General features: G+C 40.4%; 2 protein-coding genes across 3 annotated transcripts in view; one reads left to right on the forward strand and one right to left on the reverse strand.

Annotated features, from left to right (window-relative positions):
- nt5dc1 (5'-nucleotidase domain containing 1) overlaps nucleotides 1-23,365 on the reverse strand; it is a 77,823-nt gene that overhangs the window by 49,262 nt on the left and 5,196 nt on the right. The gene's annotated exons all lie outside the window — the stretch shown is intronic.
- On the forward strand, nucleotides 15,229-23,345 carry col10a1b (collagen, type X, alpha 1b). The gene is made up of 5 exons (XM_037085499.1): nucleotides 15,229-15,313; nucleotides 15,409-15,571; nucleotides 17,005-17,309; nucleotides 17,808-17,940; nucleotides 20,884-23,345. Exons 4-5 carry the CDS (start codon nucleotides 17,823-17,825, stop codon nucleotides 22,746-22,748), a joined length of 1,983 nt encoding a protein of 660 aa, XP_036941394.1. The 5' UTR covers nucleotides 15,229-15,313; nucleotides 15,409-15,571; nucleotides 17,005-17,309; nucleotides 17,808-17,822; the 3' UTR covers nucleotides 22,749-23,345.

Consider the following 23,365-nt stretch of genomic DNA (forward strand, 5'->3'; position numbering starts at 1 on the left):
GATGATGATGTCAGTGTGTTTCCCAGGTGTCCCCCCTGTAAATCTAAGCCCGCGGACCGTTTATTATGTGTAGTGATTGAGAACCCGGCCCCCTGAACATCCTGGAAAGTGGAAGAGTTACGTTTTTCGTGCTAAATTACATTATTACATAATCACCATCAGTAAACAGTAAGTCTGTGCGTGACACTGCTGAGTGACTGCGTCACTTGCGGGGACGTCGGCTGTTTTCTGGGAGAAAGTTCACTGAAGTGTCAGTCAGGAGGGCTGACCATCGCAGTGATTTCTATCCACACAACCACTTGAGTGAGTTAAAGGTTTTTGCTAATGATAGACGCTGTTTTTGGGCAGAAATGTGACGAAGGGTCAGTAGGATGCTGCTCCACCTACAACTGTGCTATTTTTTTCCTCATATGTTACCAACGACAGTTACAGTTACTAAGTTACTTTTGTTTGGTCATGTAACGCTAAATTATTTGTTAGATTAGTTGACTAATCAAAAAAATAATCGCTAGATTAATCATTTGAAAGACAATCGTTTGGACTAACATTCAATGTGCTAACATTATAGTCCAATGTTACAATATCAGGGAGTGACTCCACCCTCCTCATCACAGGGCACACCAGTGGAACGCTATGACTTTAATGATCATTGGCGGCGTTGGAATGCCCAGAATATGTAACACCCACATACTGCTAGTGGTACTGGCAACTCATACACCTTTATATGCAGTGTATAGGTACCTCATTAAAAAAACATTAATAGAATAGAATTAATCAGAATCAGAAATACTTTATTATCCCAGAGGGCAGAAAAATAACAACAACAATAATAATAATAATAATAATAATAATAATAATAATAATGATAACACAAACTATACATAAGCAAGTACAACAAAACATACATACAAGAAATGTTCATTCTGCTAGAACATATACATATATACAAAGTAAGAAGTGTTGCTACAGTTGATTACAATGTATGCAGGTCCAAATAAAACAAATGACTTTAATTGAAATAATGCAACGAGCATTAACTCAGATAACTGAAAAACCTAAAAGATGCTATACTAAATAGATGTTAGCCAGTTTCAGTACAAAACCAAATTGCTGCAACACAGCTAATGAGCCAAAATAATGGCTTCCTCCATTTTGCACTTCTTCTCAAAGGTCAGCACTTTTAAGATGGCTTGCCATTTTTAAGCTATGTAAATTTCACCAAAATGTGACTCTACCTGAAGGATTTGGGCTGATTTATTTCACCTTAGCGGATGAATCCACAGACCACAGTGATATTTAGTTTTTATAAATGCTTGTGTAACTGGCTAGTGTTGGTTAATTAGTAAGTTATGCCAGAAAAACGTTTTCATATACACTATATTACCAAAAGTATTCGCTCACCCATTCAAATGATCAGAATCAGGTGTTCTAATCACTTGGCCTGGCCCCAGGTGTATAAATTCAAGCACTCAGGCATGCAGACTGTGAAACAAGACATTTGTGAAAGAATGGGCCGCTCTCAGGAGCTCAGTGAATTCCAGCGTGGAACTGTCATAGGATGCCACTTGTGCAACAAATCCAGTCGTGAAATTTCCTCGCTCCTAAATATTCCACAGTCAACTGTCAGCTCTATTATAACAAAATGGAAGCGTTTGGGAACAACAGCAACTCAGCCACGAAGTGGTAGGCCACGTAAAGTGACGGAGAGGGGTCAGCGGATGCTGAAGCGCATAGTGCAAAGAGGTCGCCGACTTTCTGCACAGTCAATTGCTAGAGAGCTACAAACTTCATGTGACCTTCAGATTAGCCCAAGTACAGTACGCAGAGAGCTTCATGGAATGGGTTTCCATGGCCGAGCAGCTGCAGCCAAGCCACACATCACCAAGTGCAATGCAAGGCGTCGGATGCAATGGTGTAAAGCACGCCGTCACTGGCCTCTAGAGCAGTGGAGACGCGTTCTCTGGAGTGATGAATCACGCTTTTCCATCTGGCAATCTGATGGACGAGTCTGGGTTTGGAGGTTGCCAGGAGAACGGTACATTTCAGATTGCATTGTGCCAACTGTGAAATTTGGTGGAGGAGGAATTATGGTATGGGGTTGTTTTTCAGGAGCTGGGCTTGGCCCCTTAGTTCCAGTGAAAGGAACATTGAATGCTTCAGGATACCAAAACATTTTGGACAATTCCATGCTCCCAACCTTGTGGGAACAGTTTGGAGCGGGCCCCTTCCTCTTCCAACATGACTGTGCACCAGTGCACAAAGCAAGGTCCATAAAGACGTGGATGACAGAGTCTGGTGTGGATGAACTTGACTGGCCTGCACAGAGTCCTGACCTGAACCCGATAGAACACCTTTGGGATGAATTAGAGCGGAGACTGAGAGCCAGGCCTTCTCGACCAACATCAGTGTGTGACCTCACCAATGCGCTTTTGGAAGAATGGTCAAAAATTCCTATAAACACTCTCCTCAACCTTGTGGACAGTCTTCCCAGAAGAGTTGAAGCTGTAATAGCTGCAAAAGGTGGACCGACATCATATTGAATTCTATGAGTTAGGAATGGGATGGCACTTCAGTTCATAGAATGAGTAAAGGCAGGTGAGCGAATACTTTTGGTAATATAGTGTATGTATATATTTGTATTTGTGTAGTGAAATGCTCTGACAACAACAAGAAAGATGATGAAAAAATACAGTATTTGCACTGTTGCAGGTCTCTAACGAGCCAATCCTGTTGCACTCATAGTACACAACCCCTGAGAATTAACATGACTGTGGTACAGAGATGTTGATCTATATATTCATTAAATTAAAAAAGCAACAAGAGTGTAGACAATAGCCACTACCACATGTCAGCTGGCCAGTGAGAGCTGCACGGCAGTCAGTGTGAGTGTAGTCAGGTTGTGTGCATTTAGGGGTGAGGGGTGGCTCTGGAGGGAGGCCTGAAGAGGGGAGGTGTAGCTCTTGCTATTTTCTACAATCTTAACAACCCCATCTTTAAAATGGAGTGTGTCTATACATGCCCACAGGGTGTATGGAGGTTAGAATCTAAGCCAGGATTTGAACTTTTTACTTTTAGTCACTATTTCAGTCACTTTTCAAGTCAACAAAAACCTTGTACAAAACTGTGAATGCCTTTGAAGAGTAACTGTTTGACAAGTGTGCGCCTATATCTATATCTATAAACGTAATTTCATTGAGCCTACCCAGATGTGAAACACAGAGTTTTCTTGGAAAAAAGATCAGAATCAGGAGAAAGCTATAATGACAAGCTTTTCACCCTGCCTATAAATGTGGCAATTCAGGATTGGTATACCCTTACCCTTAGACGTGGTCAGACATCACCTCATACAAGCTAATTCATCTCAAACATTCTAAGCCTTAGTCTTTAGATTTTGTCTTAGCTCGAGAGCTTGAAAAGTGAGTGCAAACTTTTTTTTTTTTGCCTTTTTTCTTAATCAACCAAGTCTTGCCTGTTTGATCTTTGTTCCATTTCCACTGTTTTCCACAAAAGTGCAGCACACAGAGGAGAATTTAGGCACAGTTCCATGCAAATTAAGTGTTGGTGTCAACAGCATCAATTCTCAAGGCCATAAAGCTGTCCAGCAGTAACTTTTGGAAGCCCCCATTTTGGGAAGCACAGGAACCTTCAGACTGTGTTTACATGTCACAGCCCAGCTAAAAGACTGCAGTGCCTGAGCTTTCTATCATTCTTTCACAGCCTCACTTTTTTTTTTATAGTTTAACTGACTGATGCCAAAGGCTACATAGGGAGTGTGGAAGGATTTTAAACAGTTCACAACAGCTCTGATAAAAAGATTTAGATGTTGCCTTTTTTGTGATGCAGGTCTTAAATAACAAGACAAACACTACTCAGCAAATGTTGCATATTTACCCTCTGAGTACATATTAAGGTTAATTTCAGCCACCTTAATGGATTTAATAGCTTTTACTACATCCAAATGCATGTCCATTTGTAGTATCTATTCATCAGCTGTGGTAAAAATCAAACGAGAGATATTTATACTGCTTGGGACATAAATGCTGTTCGTGACTTGCTCCTTATTCATTTCCACTGAGGGATGCTGGGTTTTCTTTGGATTGGAGGGGAAAAAAGAGCAAAGGGCTACTGAGCTTTCTTACACATTCTTCCCACCATACTAAGAATGGTTCTTGGGGATCCTTCCCAGCCCAACACCTAAAATAAAATCTAGACCGACAAAAACAACAACAGACCTGAGCAAGAGGAGAAGCCTGGTGAAGAAAATCCACAGAGATTCCAGTGTAGTTAGGACGCAGGCCAAAAACAGACAGACAACAAGTTAAGGGCTCGAGCAAGACTATTTATGGCTATGAAAAGGTTCAGTCCTATATTTTAAAAAAGAAATCTTTGCTGCAATGTCAGATCGATTTTATATTGCCAAAAATCATAAATGTGTCAAATCAGTGGGCATTATAAACTGTCAAATAAATGTCCTATTGACCCTTGGAACCTTGATTCAGGTCAGGAGGGACTTTCACACAGTAATCCTGTCAAGCCCAGATTTTATCTGATGATGCTTCTTCATACCCCTTTGCAAAACAGTCAGCACATTAGGAACCCAACTGCAGCAGCTGTGGTTCTATGCATAAAAGTTGATAAAAAAGAGACTGGCAGGTATGAACATAAGCCATTGTCTGGTCTCAGCTGAACTAGGGTTAAGCCCTTGGTTGATGATGTTTGACAATCACTGACTTTTGAGCCCTGTATGATCGTGATGTGGTGATTTATAAGGTGTCCCAACAGAGAGCAGAATAAAGTAGTGTGTCCCCTCAGAGATGCCATAAGGCTGTTGTTGTTGTTGTTGTTGTTTGTGACATGTGGGAGAGAGAAAATGAAAACTAGTTTGTTGTTGTATAATGCATATTATGACTCCCATGTGTCCTATTTTTTTTCTTATTAGAACTGCCAGTTAAGAGAGCCCAAGATGCTTGGTTACATTGTTTTTGTCTTTTCTTTGGGCCACTGAGGCCGTTGTTTCTCTCAATTGTGTCATTGTTATATGTGCTTTATCTGCTCTTTTCCACAGCGTAGGTATTGGATCATCTTTGATTTAAGTGTCTAAGGCTGAATCAAGCAAAGTTACAGACATGTGGTGGAGAGCCTTTTAACCTGACACAGGGATGTACTGTATGTTGGTGGTGATGGGAGGCAGTTTTCTCAGCTCGGTGACACAATTTGACATAGTGTATTAGGGCTGTCAATGAATATTGAACATTTGAATATATTTTCCAATATTTAGAAAAAAAAACAACATAGATTTGATTGTGAAAATGTATATTCGACTGTGGAAAAAAACACATGTGCGGCTGCTTTGCGAGTGGGCGCACTGCATGATGGGTCAGGGAAATGTCACAGGAGCCACACTTGCACAGCGTCACTCACTGCTTAAAGTGAGATGTGACAAAAACTGTGGCAGATGCTGATGGCAGAGAGAAAAATAAAATGACACAAAGTTCAGGGCCCAGCACGGCAGCAGAGAGAGTGGTTTGGACTCTAAGCAACCTAATAAGACCTGTTCGATTTTGGTCAGTGGACGGCAAAAATGCGGAGCCTCCAGATAAAGTTGTATGCACGCTGTGTAAGCTACAGTTAGCTTACCATTCCACCACTAGCAACATGAGGACACATCTTGAAACTGTGCACCCAAATGAGCATGCCGTGATGTCTGGAACTGCAACTGAACAGCCACGTCTCAACTCATATTTTTCACCACTCGCCACAAGCTCTTTGTCTTAGTGACCGACCGATTATTGGCCACCGATACATTGGGCCCGATAGAATGGCCCAATTACTATCAGGGGGTTCTATCATATGGTGAAATGTTGCGCCAATAGAAAAAAGGTGTGACAATGACAAAAGCATGTGCTGGTGTACTGATTTATTTTGTCCAGTGGGGCACGCTGAGCTCAGCCAGAGACTTTGGCTCGGCTCACAGAAGCAACCTGTTGGGTGCAAATGCAGAGAAGCTATGCTTCCTGTATTACAACCTGCCACTCACTGACTGGACGTATTAGTAGACACTGACTGACAGCATGTTGTTCATTTAGATTTGTTTATTTATTTTTATTTATTTATTGAAAGGGTTAGGGTTCTGCTACATTATTTATTTTATTTTTGTTTGTGTGCCAATCTGCACTTTTTCTCACCTTGATTTGAACAAGTTCAAATGTTAAATGTCATTTAAAAAAAGTCTGTTAAATGTTAAAAGTCTTGAAAAAAGACATTGGTTTAAGAAAGCATCTGTCTGTACTACTGTCAATCCAAGGCCTGTTTTTATTCCAGCTCAAAAACTCACTATATCAGTTGCATATCAGCTATCGGTGATTGCACCCCCTCTAATATCGGCTATCGTTATCGGGCCAAAAAATCCCTATCAGTCGGACACTACTTTGTCTGCAGCACAACAAGAGGCGTGCAGGGAAACTTGCTTCGTTCATATCAGAGAGTTTCAGAGAGCTTCAGAGAGTTTTGTCAAGAATTGGAACCGAGCTACCGTATCCTTAAAACACCTGTAAAATACCTGTTATGTCTTGTATTAGTTTGTCCTCCTGTTACTGACATAATGCACAAATATGGATATTCGAATAGTTTGAACCTATGTGTTTTTTTAAAGTGAATATTCAAACGTCATTTTGGAGCAATTTTGACAGCATGGCAACAGCAAGTAACAAGATTATCATCGTCCATCAGGTTGTTTCACAATGAACACTGTCAACATCATGGTATGGATGTCACGGTTTGGAGCATGCAGTCATGTAAAGGATACAGTGCCCATAAAAAGTATACGTCCCCTTGAATGTTTTCCTCTTTTATTGATTTTATAAATGGAATCAAAGTCAATATAATTTAGCTTTTTTGACAAGAATTTACAAAAAAGAAAGTAATCAATAAAAAATATGTAATATAAAAGAACTGACTGCATAAGTATTCACCCCCTTCCGCTCCATTTTGATCTCATCAGACCAAAGAATCTTCTTCCACTTGATCTTGTAGTTTCCCACAAGTCTCTTGGTGAACTCGAGTGGAGATTTAATGAGCTTTCTTGAACAGTTGCTTTCTCTTGTTCACTCTCCCATAAAGCTTTGACTGGTGAAGAACCAAGGCAAAAGTTATCGTATGCAGAGTCTCTCCCATCTCAGCTGCTTAAGCTTTTAACCCCTTCAGTAGTCGTAGGTTTCCTTGTAGTCTCCCTCACTAGTCTTTTTCTTGCATGGTCACTCAGTTTGCTCAGCCTGCTCTAGGTAGATTTACACACATGCAATATTCCTCCCATTTTTTGATGAGGGATTTAACTGAACTCTTGGGGATGATCAGTGACAAATGGAAATGTTTTTGTATCCATCCCCTGACTTATACTTTTTTTAACAACCTTTTCACAGAGTTGCCTTGTCTTCATGGGGTTAATTGTAGCCAGGAGTAATGATCAACCAGCCAACCAGACTGGACCTTCCATACATAGGTGTCTTTCTACTAGAATCATCTGATATAAATTCACTGTACTTGGGTGATCACCATTTCACTAATTGTGAGACTAATAGCACAAATTGGCTGGACATCTGTTGAATTATGTCAGTCACTTTAAAGGGAGGTGAATATTTATGCAATCATGAATTGACATGACTTTGTAGAAATCTGTTTTCACTTTGACATTAAGGAATTTTGTTTATGTAAATTCTTGTCAAAAAAGCCTTTTTTTAAATTTTTTTTTACCATTTACAAAAGAATTAAAGGGGAAAACATCCAAGGGAGTGAATATCTTTTATAGGCACCATACCTCTGAATGTAACACAAAGTATGTGAGTATGTAAGTAAGAGGCAGGAATGCATCTAAAAATGGTTTTCCAACTGCCATTAAACAACAAAAGGATAAGAAGTTTTAAAGTTTATATCTTAACCATGAATTTGGCGAGTGATACTGTTGGAAACCGATAAAGAACAAGATATCCCTGTCTGTTTATTCTGCTTTCATTAAAATGTTTGTGCCTTAAATGATCAGTTCCTAATCTTTCCATCATGATAAATGCTTCCGCTACAAAATCAACAAACATTTACTGGCAATTCTTTTTGAAGAGGTTTATGATAGTACCATTACAGGACACACACAGCAGTGGCTTGTGATTGCTTGTTTTAGTCTTTGGCCACGCAATCACAATGTATTCTGTGCCTGAACACACTAGATGCACAGATAAGTTGTAGGGAAATATTCAGGTCAACTGCCACACAAAAAACTGTCAGAACTTTCGCTGTCAGTTTCGATTTCAGTTGATGATGAATTTAAAAAAAAAAAAGCTAGCGGTAATTCAAGTCAATTTTGAACTTAATTCTTCCTAATCTGTTAAATATTGCTTTAATTAATACAACTTTGCCATGAGCTTTCTGAACTGTAGATGTCAGTTTACATTTAGTTTTAACAGATCCATCTGCTCTCCCATAAACTCAGAATACCGTGAATGTGTCTCATCTCAGATTTATTTGACAGAATCAAGGAGTCTAAATGTAAGATTATAATTATATCTCAAAACCATGAGTTTTGACATGGTGTTAATAAAAGTTATCATACAGACTGTACTGTACTGTACATCGCTCGGCCACCAATATGACCTCATAGTTTCAGTTAATCGTAATTCAAGTAAAGCATTGGCAAAATAAGAATGTGTTCCTCATCATTTAATCAAAGTTCGAACATTTCTCCTTAATATCTGAATGTATAAGTATAATTGTCCTGTCCTGCTTAGTTACTGTTGCCATGTCAGATGAGATTGACAGTAACATGGCAACACTGGTCCCACTGAGCAGGGTGGCACAGCGTTTATTAGACAGTTTCTGGGCATCAGGCAAAAAAGTGAGTACACCCCTAAGTGAAAATGTCCAAATGGTGCCCAATTAGCCATTTTCCCTCCCCGGTGTCATGTGACTCGGTAGTGTTACAAGGTCTCAGGTGTGAATGGGGAGCAGGTGTGTTAAATTTGGTGGTATCACTCTCACACTGGTCACTGGAAGTTCAACATGGCACCTCATGGAAAAGAACTCTCTGAGGATCTATAAAAAAGAATCCTCAAACGGAGGGTGGAGGAGTGCAAGTTCTCTAACATCCACCAGCTCCGTGATGTTGTCATGGAGGAGTGGAAGAGGATTCCAGTGGAAACCTGTGAAGCTCTGGTGAACTCTATGCCAAAGAGGGTTAAGGCAGTGCTGGAAAATAATGGTGGCCACACAAAATATTGACACTTAAGGGTGTACTCTTGTTGCCAGCGGTTCAGACATTAATGGCTGTGTGTTGAGTTATTTTGAGGGGACAGTAAATTTACACTGTTATACAAGCTGTACACTCACTAAAGTGTCATTTCTTCAGTGTTGTCCCACGAAAAGATATGATATATTTGCAGAAATGTGAGGGGTGTACTCACTTTTGTGAGATGCTGTATATTTACAATGTTAGGTTTATTAAACCAGGTTGTCTTTAGTATTGGGAACCAGATAAACAGTGCCTTCTGCATGGTTACAGCAACATCTTTTAACTATGTTAACTTGTTTTGTTTTTCTTAGACAAACTTGGCACATAGTGTATGTAAGTTTACCAGGAAACAGGAAAGTTGAGGTTCATCTGGGTACCAAGCTTGCTTAACTGTTATTGGATCACAGAGTGAAAATGGGCGGGACTTTGGGAGGGTTAATAAGTTACATGATACATGTGTATTTATGTTTTCACAGCCATACCTTGTGATGTTATAACTGCACCAGTTATCTAATGAAAATGCTGTCCCTGAGTGTTCCATAACAATTGTTTTCTATATCAAGTTCAAACAACTGCATATGTTGGATACCCCATAGGATGTATTCACCCGTGTGAGTGTGCTGAACAATATAAATCCTACCAAAACTTAAGTCTTTCCACTGTTCCAATAATCAACAACTCTGGTATGGTCAAAATAAACATTTCAACAGTAAGATGTGCGAATGTTCTGGCTCTACATCCTGTTATTCCCAGCTGCCTCTCAGCCATTGCTGCCAGCACTTTCTCTTGCTCCTCAGCTCACTGGGTGTGTACTGTGCTACTTAGTGAAGTAGCTGAACAAGTCTGTCACCGAGCAGCTCCCAAGGCCAAATATCCTATACACAATATTAATGAGTTTAAAATTACATGTGTATCTGCCCCCGTTATTCGGATTGACTCTGATTCGGGTGAAAATTGGGCCAGTATATATTCTGTAATCCTGTTGACAAAAAGAAAGACAAACCAAACTGAAAACTTTAACTTCTTGGTGGAGGTGATTTGAAAAAAAAAAGAAAATGGCTTTTGATTCTGTTTTCCTATGGTGTCTGCAGGAGCGGTTCTCTCCATTTTTGGATTTTAGCACCATCATTATTTTGAACTCTCCGCAATTTGGTAAACACTGGTGAGACTTTCAGAAAAACATAAACATAATGGCATCGGAGCTGTTTTAAGACATTGGGTTTGGCCTTTAGCACCTTTTTTTTCACCACTAACACCATCTCCACAGTCTCAGTCAATAGGCAGGACTGAGTCCTCTGTGAGACACTGGATGACTACATGAAGGATCGCAGGGGGGGACACACTGTCAACAACAATGTCTGATGCAACAGACACAACAGGAGTTGTTGAGTGTAAAGTTTTGTGTGAAAACCAAAGAAGTAGATGGTAAAGGGTGTATGTCAAATGTTTATGAAAGGAGTGGGATCTAGAATCTAGAATATAATACATCTAGAATGCAATGTCACACAGATTTGTTAACAATCCGGGAGCAGGACAACAGGATGCAGCAGTCAGCCACACTTCTGTTTACAAGCATGTCATGTCTCATGGTAATACTGCAAGAATATTATATGAAACATGTGCAAAACATCTTGGAATACACTAGCAAATGTACAACATTGCGGAGCTCCGAAATTGCCAAATGTAGAAACAGGTGTATTTGTTGGTCTTACAGCACACACTTCATCCTTTTTCTGTTCTCTTTTGCATTTCATTTTCCTCATCACATTCATTTATTGAATTTGCTCATCATTAATAAAACTACATGACAATGAGAAGGTATTTGTAATCACTGATATACATTTTAGCCAGCAGGCTAACAAATGCAATGTTAGCGATCCAACCCTAATTAAAACTTCACTGACACCATGACTGTCAGCAATCCCTTCTTTGTTCACATTCACTACTCTATATGCAGTATAATGTAAACTCAACAGTTTTCTTGGTAGTACAGTTCTGACATTTGAAATATTTTGTTTTTTAAAGTTCCCACAAAAAAAAACTTATGGAGTGCCATTTAATTCAGCATAGTTTCATGTTTCCTGTTATAACAGGCAGTTAAGGAGCACCTTGAGGCTGAGTCAGTAGGATGAACTTGGCAACATGGCTGAACAAGCTAACACCCCAACTTTACATGTAGCAGTAGTTAGTTAGTGGTTACTTTAGTAACAAAGCTACTAGTATTTATTGACCAGGAAACTTATTGAATCACCTACAGTAGGTGATTCATTAAGTTCCTTGGCCATATATGGCCTCTGTTGTTCTTTGAGGATACATATTGCCCTGTTTCCTGTGTTGTAGTTAGCAGTTACTTTTGCAAAGTAAAGCTATTTGTCCAGATTTGATGCAGAGCAGCTGGAGCAGCCAGATGAGGAATAACCAGAAAACATTTCTACATAATATATGATCCAGTTTCATCCAAATCAGTGAATTAAGTCATCAAGTTGTGTCTTAGTACAGTAATTAATTTTTTCTAGGAAATAAATGAATAATAAAATCTACAGTAAGATTTAGGATATATACTTAACCACTTTTTTTTGCCATGGCCTTTCTATCCCCCACAGTTGACGTAGAACATATATGCAATATATCATAATGTTTCAAAGACTAAAATATGCAATTGTGTAATAGTGTTAAAAATCTTCCTTCCTCAGGTGCTGGGATAGACAGATTGCAACATCATCCCTGTAAAAGCTGCTGATTAGGAGCTGGTCTGCAAGGTACAGTAGAAAAAGAAAGTACAGGTCATTATAGCACTTACTCAGCTTGGATTAAAATAGTTGGTTTTACAGTAACCCATTACCTGCTCCTAAAATAAATCCTAAAATGAGAGTACAATCTGATTTGGTAACCAAGAAATATACCGTCTCTGGCTTTAATTCCTCTTTGACATGAGATCTACCTTTCCATAATTCCATAATGATGTTGGCAAGATTTTGTTAAGATTAAAAAAGAAAAGAAAATCCAGAGGGAAGTAGTGAAGTCTTTTGGTTGTTATTCTGAATTACAGCTAGCCTCCAACCATGATTTTTGTCTTTAGGTCTCTGTAATTGCAGCTAACACTCAGCCAGGAGGTCCAGCTTCAGTCCTTCCATTCATAAAGCTCTAGGTGCCTCTTAGTGGCACATTTGGTTTATTAAAACTTTAAATCTGAGCCACCGTCACTTCCCAGCTTAAACACTCTATCTTTAACTCCTGCTTTCCACTCTTGCATGCTGGCGGAGGCACATCAGACTGCAGTTATTTCCTCTTTTCTCTCAAGCACCACAGCCCTTAAATATCAGGGACCAAATGGAGACAAGACAGTCAAACAACAGAAAAACAGAGAGCAAGGTGTAACGAATACAGAGAATAAAATCTGTATTGTAAATCCAAACCAGAAACAAGCATTGGCATTATGTGGTCATCAAGACACACACAGAAACAATTCACACATGGATTCCTGTACCTGACGTTACTGCCAAACAGCAGGAGGTACATTCAGGCGGGTCAGATTAAAGATTGGTAAAATCAGAACAAGATCACAGACACGGCTATGGAATGGACAAGACATTTTTACCGATGTGCATGTTATTATTATTGACAAACCTGTTCAGTTGAGACTGATCCCCTGTGTTTTTGTGTAATCTCTGAATGACCTTACAGGACAGGAGTAAAATGGTCATTATCCCAAGTGCATTTTGTTTGCTAGATTATGGGGTGTATATTCATCAGACAAACACAAATGCAACTCCAAATTAATACTAATGTTTCTCCTTATTGGCTAGAGCAAAACTGAGCACTTGTTTGCTAAAACACTAACAATAGCAACGTTATATTATGCTAACAGTATTACAGTTTTGTATTTACAGCTTGCTACGTTGCTTCCAAGTGGCCCAAAATAAATTACTGCAGGTTTAAGGGATCCTAACCAAGTGGAAAACTATGTAAACAATGTCCTTAGGGTAGCCACCTGGGTGTTGTGTTTCCATCACCCATCATCAGCCCATGAATTCTGCAGGACCATTTGGTGTGGGAGTGAATGCCGATTGTACACATTTACATTAAAGAAAGAATTCAGATGTAATTGGTAAAGGCGCCAACACACAAGGAAAACTGTCAGCTGTTGAGCATCTTTCAGGGCCATCAGTGAGCGTCTGTGGCTCTAGTTGGTGCCATCATGGGACTACAAAGTCCTTGTCAGAGGCTTTTGGGCCATTTCAGCATGTAAAATCAACTGTGGTTTGTCAGTGAGTGATATCATTCTGATTGTGTGTTCAGGTAAGAGGATCAGTGCATGAAAAGAGTGACGGAAAAAAGGAAGAAAGCCCCTTAAGCCTGTCACTGTAGTAGTCGTGATTTCACCAAATTTAATGTGGTTTCTCTTTACATTTCTTCCCTGCCTCTTCACCAGCACCAACTGCAACTTTAAAACTGACATATTCTTAATGAGATGCAGCTTAGCGAGAATGGTGTCAAGAAATGCTGGTAAATCATACAATGGTTTGTATGTCCGCACAGGGGTATTTCCTTTCACACAGGTGCAAAACATACACGTTTGGTGTTCAAGTGCAGCTTTTTGAATGTGGAACAGGAGAAGTGAGGCAATGCAGCGGTTGACCTTCATTGCAGCTAGTTCTCTGATGTTATACTGGTACATCAGGACCTTTAGTGTATTCTTTTTTCTTGTATAAAAGTAGTAAATGGAGGTTATGTAAAACTATTGTTTTGGCATTTGTTCCAAAATGTTAGAAACAATCACTGGTATTAAATCATTCCTTTCGGAAGGTCTGTCAGTCGCTTTGGACAAAAGCATCTGCTAAATGCCCTAAATGCACATGTAAACTATCAAACTACTAACCTAAGTAAAAGAAAAACAAAATTAACAACATTAATCAAGTTCAAAATAGAGCTCAGTTCAGAAAAATAAAGATCATGTTTGATTTCATCTCCAGCGTACAAAATACACACAAATGTGACGTAAGCACTTTGTTTCAAGATAATGAGGAAAACAGAGGGTGTGTGTATAGGGGGACAATCCCTCTCAATTACAGAGTTAATTAAAGCCACTGCAGGAGCATTAAGTCACGTCTGGAGTGCAGCAGCAGCAAGTTAAGATGTTTGGAGGGGCAAAACAATGGTTACAGCAGACCCTTCCCAGAAATACCACCCACCTCGCCAAATTCTGAGCAGAGCTCAATATCAAGCTCTATCTGTACTGCATTCCATCCTGTACATCTCGCATCCCAATAACATGTTATGCTCTGTGAGTACTTCTTTCCACACAGAGCTTACCCAGAATCTAAGTAGCCCTTTACATTAAACCTCACAGTGGACTGATTTAGATGGAAGGCATTAATTCTGACACGCCAAGACAAAACTAAAAAAAAAAATCCAAATGAATTGAAAAGCATTCAGCCTCTCTGTGGTCACAGCCACTTTCATGGTGAGATGCAGTGGCATCTCTGCAGCTTACAAAGTTGTTAAATACCAACTCCACCCACACACTACTCTGTCATTTCATTCAAAGAGTTTACCAAAGATGCCCATGGCGCTCTGAACACTCAGCTGTGGCCACTGTGACGCTGACAGTTTAAATGATATGGGAGAAGGAAGGAAAAGCTTTTGCAAAACCAGAGATATATTATACAGTGGCTTGGCCAATCAGAACTGATACTGGTGATGTGAGGTTGGTGACAATCACAATGTTTTGATGTAAACATGTGATCCCCACATTCAGACGTCAAGACTTAGGCTCAAGAATACTTTCAAACTTCGTTGCTTTCATATATTATTCTGTTTTGTTGATATCATTCTTGTTAAACAGTTGTTTTATGCCTCTTGCCCCTAGCCTGTTTCTTTTGTTGCTGTAATGTGGATGTCTCTTCTGTAGATCACTACGGTGTCATCCAATTTGAGACGTTTATCCACATTAAAAGCAGTAGTCTCATCATAAAAATAGATTTCTTATGACCCATTATACATAAAAATATCTCCAGTGTCTGGAGACACATTTGCATAGTAAGTATCATGTATCTCAGCATATCGGGCAGATGCCAAAAAAAAATAAAAATCATTAAACGTGCAATGAATGCCTGACCTTTCCTGATTTCCAGCAACAGTAATGCTGACAGTGCACCCATAGAGACGCTCTTCAGCCTGGCCAGTGCTGACTCCAGAAGGATCAGATGATTTAAGAGACTCTTCATGAGATAACCACTATTCTAGTGATAAACATGTCAAATAAGATGGACTGATCAACTCTAAAGTCATGGTTTGGTGAGTGAGCTATTCGAGTAAGCCAATTTGTCCAGGGCTGTTAGGAAGCCACCCTCTGTCAGGATGTTTTATATATTGATATAGTTTTGTTTTGAGGCCGTTACTGTGCACAACATTTTTATCAGTTATTAAAGAGCATTAAAGATCATGTGTATGTCCTTATCTGGATAGGGCTGATATGTATGCATATGTAAGGTTTAACATTATATTCTTACTGATGTAGAGTAACGCAAGTATGTGGCAAGTAAATTAACGAGTAGTGTAACAAGATACATTTGATAGAAAGTACATAAGAAATGCATTTCTTTTTATAAAAGTAACGACTAATGTCTAATCTCTTTTGAGTGACTGCCCCAACACTGCCCATATTTTATTTATTTGTACTTATTTTACCATTTCAGATGAAAGATGCACAGTGCATGTGCAGCAATACAAGAGCAACTTAATTGTGATATTAATACAAATCAATAATAACAATCAATCAAAATCATTATTTTAGTATGACATGTTTTAGTGAAAACTCCTCCGAATGCCACAGAGTAATGTTTATGTCAAATTTTAACACAGTAATAGATTGCCTTTTACATTAGAGCTACTTTCATTATTCGAGTGTATAAAACCCCTAGATGAGAGGATGACATGTATGCACACATTTACAACTGTAAGCCCTTCAGTCCAACTATAGCTTTATTCCAAGTTCCTCTACTACTGCATCTCAGTGAGTGATTCTCAGCTGCAGACTCAGAGAATGATCAGGTAGAAACTTCGAACCAAACCTCACTCCTGCCTCCTGGTGTCTTAAAACTGCACTGTGGATCACTGTGGCACACTACACACCAGTTTGTAAAAATCACAGAGACAATACAGGGACATAAACCTGCCAACGCCATGAGAGGCTTTATTGTGTGAAATTTCAATCTGAACATGAATCAAGGTGGTAGTTATCAAGTTTAGACCTAAATTAATGACCACTATCTGCTCTCTTTCCACCTATGACCTTCCAGCATCCATTACAAACTTTGTAGTATTTCATTTTGAATGGAAGCTGTCATAAAATAGCTCTCTGGTACATGTACTGTATCACAGTCTCACCAGTACAGAGTCTTCAGACAGTAGTAAATATTGTCAGGCTTACACAGTCTTTAATTTTCCAGAAAAAAACATCCTGTCACTGGCCACTTAGTCAATAACTTCATGTTTTTAGCTGTGTTTGTGCAGTTACTAATGCAAATCCAGGCTAAAAATGGGCACCAGGGCAGACTGTTACAATCCTGAGTCATCTGTCAGAAAATGCAAACACACTCCATGAGGATGTTAACTTGCTGTACCACGTGCTAAAAATGTAGCCAAAACAAAATCATTCAAGAAAGTATCTAATAAAAAAGTCACAAAGTGGGAATTGACAGGAATCTTCTCACTGCTGCTCCACACAGACAGAGAGAACCAGATGAAGAGAGAGGAGACAGGGAGGACAGTCACCCTGAAGTGACAGCCCTCCTGAGGACATGGCACCCATCATTAAAGATGACATCAGAGCAGGGAGGGCCTTCCACGTGAGGTAGATCCTCCACGATGCTGGAGCCATTCTGGGTATAAATACCTTGAGCCCAGTGCCCTGGGAAGCAGCAGCTGCCACTCAGACAGGCAGACTCCACGACTAAGGATATTACAGTACAGCGCCAGGACAGCAGCCTCCCAACCCCCCCACCCACTGTTTCTTGGAGCGTAAACCTTCCCGGTAAGATGTCATGTTTTCAGATTTCAGGATAGTGCACAGAGGATTCCCTGCTGCAGGAATCACTGATGGGAGGACTGCTGGTGGAGCACTGATGGCTGCTGGCATTACATGTGTAATGAGCCATGTCTACTTTGACTAGGTTTACACTAGGAGGGACTTTGTGCCTTTGACTGTTTTTAAGTTTTTAAGATGTAGAGAGAGAAGAGGCTTGTATAAATTGTGGTGGGGGGAAATGCAACAAGTTTTTAAATTTCATAGTAATAACAATCCTCAGTCAGATGTGTTACAGGTGAATCATTTTCTCACAGCATTGCTCACTTCAAGAGACCAAAACTGACTGATTTTTTTTAATCTAATTTTTAGTATTACCTTGCTGACTTCACTTTCATTCCTAAGTGAAGTGCAACAGCACAGGTGCCATGAGATTATCTTACTTGGTCTTGTGGTTGCTGATTGTCACTGGAGAAAAATACTAATGAACTGATTCTGTCTCTGCAGGTTTAGCTTCACAAGATGGACCTGAGGGTAACAAGTGTGCTCCTTGTCCTCCTCGCTTTGGCTGAGGCCACCCCTGAGAGGTACTACCATGTGCCAAAAGTGAGCAAGACACCCTACCCTGTCAAGAGTCATGGTGAGTCACAAAAAACAATCATGACAATTCTAGTGATAAGGGCATAAGCAGCGATTAACTCAAATACAGATGGTTCTAAATCATTTGGAGCAAATAACTAGGAATGGCAAAGATTCCTGCATCAATTTGTTTGGTATAATAATTCAACTACAACCAAGCCCATTGTTCAGTTTAAATCACTGCAGCCAGCAAAATGCTCTCATACTATATCAGTGCCATAAACCATCTACTTTAGTTGAACAATTGAAACAAATTTTGAGAAATTAAACTGAAAAACAGCACCAGATGACGCACCACGTTGCACTTCTGGTGAAATTTACTGGTCATATGCTTCCAGATTTTTAATTAGAACACATGGAAAGGAGCAAGCACACACCAAAGATGCATCAACATTAAGCCATCAACGAACTAGACTCACAGCCTAAAATGTCATATAACTGAGTCATATGACACAATGCTCCTGGAATGTCAAATAATATTAAGATCTTAACTTTTATATACCAATCTAGAAATCATGATCTCCTGTGAATCTTGCAAAATATGACAGCATCATTTAAAGCCCCTGACAAAAATTCACATTTGGTAATCACCTGCAGATATGAGTGATAATCCTCCAATCATAATCGCAAAGTGGCAGAATCAACCACAACCATAAATAAGGCTGCCAAAACACAGTCCTCTGGTATCAACTGCCATCAAGGTGCACAATCTCACAATCCATTGGCTTAGTGAAGAAGGTGCAGTCAAACCGGCAGAACTGCTGTGAATGTGTATAGCTGTATATAACTATGAAGTGGGGTTTAGCTGTAAAACAGCACTTTTGCTCTGGATATTTATAGGTTAGAGAGAGAATCAAACTAAATCAAAAATCACTTTTCCATGTGTCATAGAATAACCCTTCACAGCAGTCATCATGTCACTGCAGTGATGTAAACACTTTATTTATATACTAACAAAATAATGATTCAAATAAATTTTTTGTTTGACAATTGTTTTTGAAGTGGTTCTAATGTGGTCTGACTGTGTGCCGCCACATAAAAATATAAGAGAAAGTCTACAAATTTGACAAATCTCCAAAACAGATGTTACCACATAGCAGGCACGCAAACTGCATTGTGGGATTAAAAGTCTACCATACGATTAGAATTAAACAGAAAACAAAACAAGGATGACACAGAAACAATCTCAGGAGTTCAAACAGTAAATTTATCAAACAACTCAATTTATTGGATTTTAACTCTGTAGCTAAGATAATGAAGTCTGTATTTGTCATGATAGAGGACCATGATTAAGAGAAGAATTACGTATAAAGACTGTAGCTGAGAGTAAGTTTATTGAAGGCGAGTTGAGACTAGAGAAATAAAATGAATAAAGGTACTGCACAGAATATACGCAGAATACTACTTTGCAATGTTAACACGTCACATGTGGTTCTGATCCTGGGTCAGCTACTGTGGCCAGTATCATCACCTCCACTTTGTGGTGTTTCTGGCAGCCAAAGACTCCAGTTCTGGCACAAACATCCCTTGTGGGGTTTCAGGCATGGCTTCATGTGGCTTGAAAATGACAGCCCTGTCAAAACATTTTGTCCTCAAAATACAAGTATTTGAAAAGAGAGGCCAACACTATCGGATTTGATTCTTTGACAGGTCATACTTCTCTTTTGGCAATGATGCATCCAGAATTATAGAGTGCAAAGGAAAGCAATGTGATAGCAATCTTATCAAAGATTGCCATCACATAGCCCTAACAGTTCAAAGACTACTATAATTTCTGAACTTACTGCTTTTTAATGTTGAAGCCCTGGAAGATCTTTTCTTTTTGTTACCATTTATTCTTTTAGTTTTTATATATTATTTTTCACTATTCCTTTATTCTTAGACCATTACTGATTTATCATATATAGGTCGATTTGAAAATATAATATCCAACATATCCATCTCTACACAGAAATAGACACAATTAATGTCACATTTGCACTATGCAAATCAGATTTAACTTCTGGCCAAGGCTAAGCACTGAGATCCTTGGATGCTGGCATAAATGTTGTTTTTTATTACCCTCATATCCTGTCACCTATCTAATGCAAAATATCAATAAAGGCATTTAAAAAAAATGAAAATATAAATCTAGAGAAAAAAACATTGTATTCATTGGCATATGTTGGCTTTATAGGGTAGAATTATCTCCTCTAAAATAATATGACTTTATACACCAGTTTAGTGCATTTGTATGCAATAATATAACCCATAGAACTCTATGATATGTGGCAGGAAAAGCAATGAGGGGATGTTGACAACATGCAAACCACCAACTATACATCTAGGGCCATGTCCAATGCAGGAAATTGAAGGGTGCACTATAGTGTGGGCAAATGACATTGAAATGCACCAGAACTGGTGTGTTGGTCTAATGCCAACAGACATAAGCTTGGTGAGAACATCACCTCAGACCAGTTGTGCTGTGAAGACTATCCTGAGGAAAAAGGAGTGCTGTCCCCGCAACCCACTCTACAATCATAGGGAGTAACTTTAAGTTAGGTTGTGGTCTTATAGAGAATACCAAAACGTGGGTTACTCAAGGACAAATGAGAAGGCACAAGGAGTTCAAGAATATGGAACAACATTTTTCAAATTGATGGAATTTCTTGGTTACACATTTCTGTTTGTCATTTCCTAAGGGAGAACTAACAATACTCTGTATCTGTATCAATTTTATACTTGTATGGATATTTTCTGCATCCAGGTACAATATCATGTGGAATACTGTGCAGTACCCTTTAGATTAAACACCTCAGTACATCAGAAAGTTAACTTAGAGCAACTATAAACATTTAACTGAATTAATCTGATTTGAGGAAAAACACCTGTGACATTGTGATATGTGCTTCAGATTACCTAAAAAAGACCTCAACGCCTGTGTTTTCATGTATGTATTTCCTAGCTGTTAGAGGCCAAGACGGTCCTCCAGGTCCTCCAGGTGAGCCAGGTCAGGCAGGACCAATGGGACCTCCTGGACCTCCTGGAAAGAGTGGTACAGGACATCCTGGACCAAAGGGCCCACCAGGACCTCCCGGCTCCCCCGGCTACTCTCAAGCAGGTAAACCTGGTTCCCCAGGTGGCCCTGGGAAACCAGGTAGCCCTGGTCTCCCAGGTGAGAGAGGTGCACCTGGTGCAACTGGACCTATGGGTCCCAGAGGTGCACCTGGTCTAAACGGATCACCTGGACCTGCTGGAATTTCTTCTGTTGGAAAATCTGGACCAGCTGGCATACCTGGGGCAATGGGACCAAGAGGAGAACCTGGTTTGAAGGGCCATCCTGGTGTTCCTGGTATTCCAGGTGCCAAAGGAGAGAGAGGTATTGGAGTTCCTGGGGTTCAAGGACCACCAGGCCAAGTTGGACCAATGGGCCCATCTGGTATGCCTGGCAAACCTGGAGTTGGTAAACCAGGTGCCACTGGCTATCCTGGAGAACCAGGCAAGTCTGGCATGCCAGGAAGAGATGGTAGTCCCGGGCCAACGGGTTTGCCAGGGCCAAAGGGTCATACAGGGGCTCCAGGCACAGGAGCACCAGGGAAACCAGGCCAGAATGGTACCCCAGGTATGCCTGGACCCATGGGGGCTAAAGGTCCACAGGGCCCTGCAGGTCAGCCAGGGTCCCCTGGCATGCCAGGTGTTGGCAAAACAGGTGAGCCTGGAATTCCAGGGAGTAGAGGATCCCCTGGTACTCCTGGAACCACTGGTCAGAAAGGAGAGCCAGGACCAACTGGTTTTACTGGTCAGCCAGGTGCTCCTGGTCCTATTGGACCAGCTGGTCCACAGGGAGCAAGAGGATTCCAGGGTGAAGCAGGACCACAAGGACCCAAAGGTGACATTGGTATGGTAGGTGCACCAGGCCCAAGGGGATCCAAAGGTGAGCAGGGAGCTCAGGGTTTCACTGGAAAACCAGGTACCCCTGGCGCAGTAGGTCCATCAGGAATACCTGGTCATAATGGTGCTCAGGGTCCAAAGGGTGCACAGGGCCATGCTGGTCCCCCAGGAATCCCAGGTTCAAACGGCGCCCCAGGATTAAAAGGTCACACCGGCCCCCCAGGAGCACCTGGAAAATCTGGTGAGAGTGGAAGGCCAGGACCCATGGGACCAAGTGGTCCCCCTGGTCCAGCAGGTCCCCAAGGATTTAAGGGCCATCCAGGGCTTCCAGGCCCACCTGGCCCTGCTGGCATGACAGCTAAGGGAATTTCTGGTCCTCAGGGTCCTCCTGGAATTCCAGGTGCCAGAGGTCATGATGGTCTTCCAGGTGCAGCAGGTCCTCCTGGTCCACCTGGCCCACCAGGAGAGGTGATTTACCACCATGAGAAGAGTATGCCAATCAAGTCCCACGAGGTTGTGATGTCTCATGAGATGATGAAGGCTCCCATGTCCGCCTTCAGTGCTGTGCTGACCACGGCCTACCCTCCAGCTGCAACCCCTATTCAGTTCAACCAGGTTCTGTACAATGGAGAGCACCATTACGATGAACACACTGGTGTGTTTACCTGCCAGATTCCAGGCCTCTACTATTTCAGCTATCATATGCATGTCAATGGAGCCAATGCACTGGTCGCCCTCTACAGAAACGAGGAACCAGTTATTTTCACCTATGATGAGTACAACAAGGGCTTCCTGGATCAAATGTCAGGCAGCACTGTTCTTATGCTGCACGCTGGTGACAGAGTCTATGTCCAGGTCCCTGATGAGGAGAGTAATGGTATATTTGCAGCAGATAATGTTCACTGCTCTTTCTCTGGGTTCTTGATTGCCTCAACGTGATTTCACAAATCCAAATTAACCTCAAAACCTTACAAAACATTGAACTACTCAGAGAAATAGATCAATTAATGAAAACTCCAAATTGAGATTGTAGATGAAATAAAGAATGGTTGTATTTTTTGTAAGTTTAACTGCCTCATTCTAATCTTTACAACAAGAAAGCTTTCAATTTACCAACAAATTATGTGACTTAATATGTCGCACAATTTTAAAATTGATGGTTCAAACCTGTCCCCTCCCCCAGTTCACCATGTGTGTGCCTTTGCAATATTAAGAAACATGAAACTATATTGGAAGATATTTAAAGTGGTGCTTTACAACTGCCTGTAACATTTACAGCATGTCTTTTATTTGTGTTTGTTTTTATTAATGTCTGTTGTTTAACATTTTCCTGTAATATACATACAAAAGACACACAAAACTGTTGTACTGTTATTAGGAATCTGCACGTTCTCACAAGCACTGTGATCAGTAAAACACAGAATGAGAAATTCAAACTGCATTTTTTTAAAACAACAATGTCCCATTGATTATGTTAAGTTATGTACCACTTTCTGACCAAAACACAGAATAAAAGTTCGAGTTTGAAAAGGAAAATATCGTATGTGTACTGTGTG

The sequence above is a fragment of the Acanthopagrus latus genome, chromosome 22 (assembly GCF_904848185.1).
Source record: "Acanthopagrus latus isolate v.2019 chromosome 22, fAcaLat1.1, whole genome shotgun sequence".
Taxonomy (NCBI): domain Eukaryota; kingdom Metazoa; phylum Chordata; class Actinopteri; order Spariformes; family Sparidae; genus Acanthopagrus; species Acanthopagrus latus.

Bases quoted from the DNA above. Each gene is read 5' to 3' on its own strand.
- col10a1b (XM_037085499.1), top strand. From the start codon at position 17,823: ATGGACCTGAGGGTAACAAGTGTGCTCCTTGTCCTCCTCGCTTTGGCT. The intron at 17,941-20,883 runs GTGAGTCACAAA...TGTATTTCCTAG, and splicing joins CTACCCTGTCAAGAGTCATG to CTGTTAGAGGCCAAGACGGT.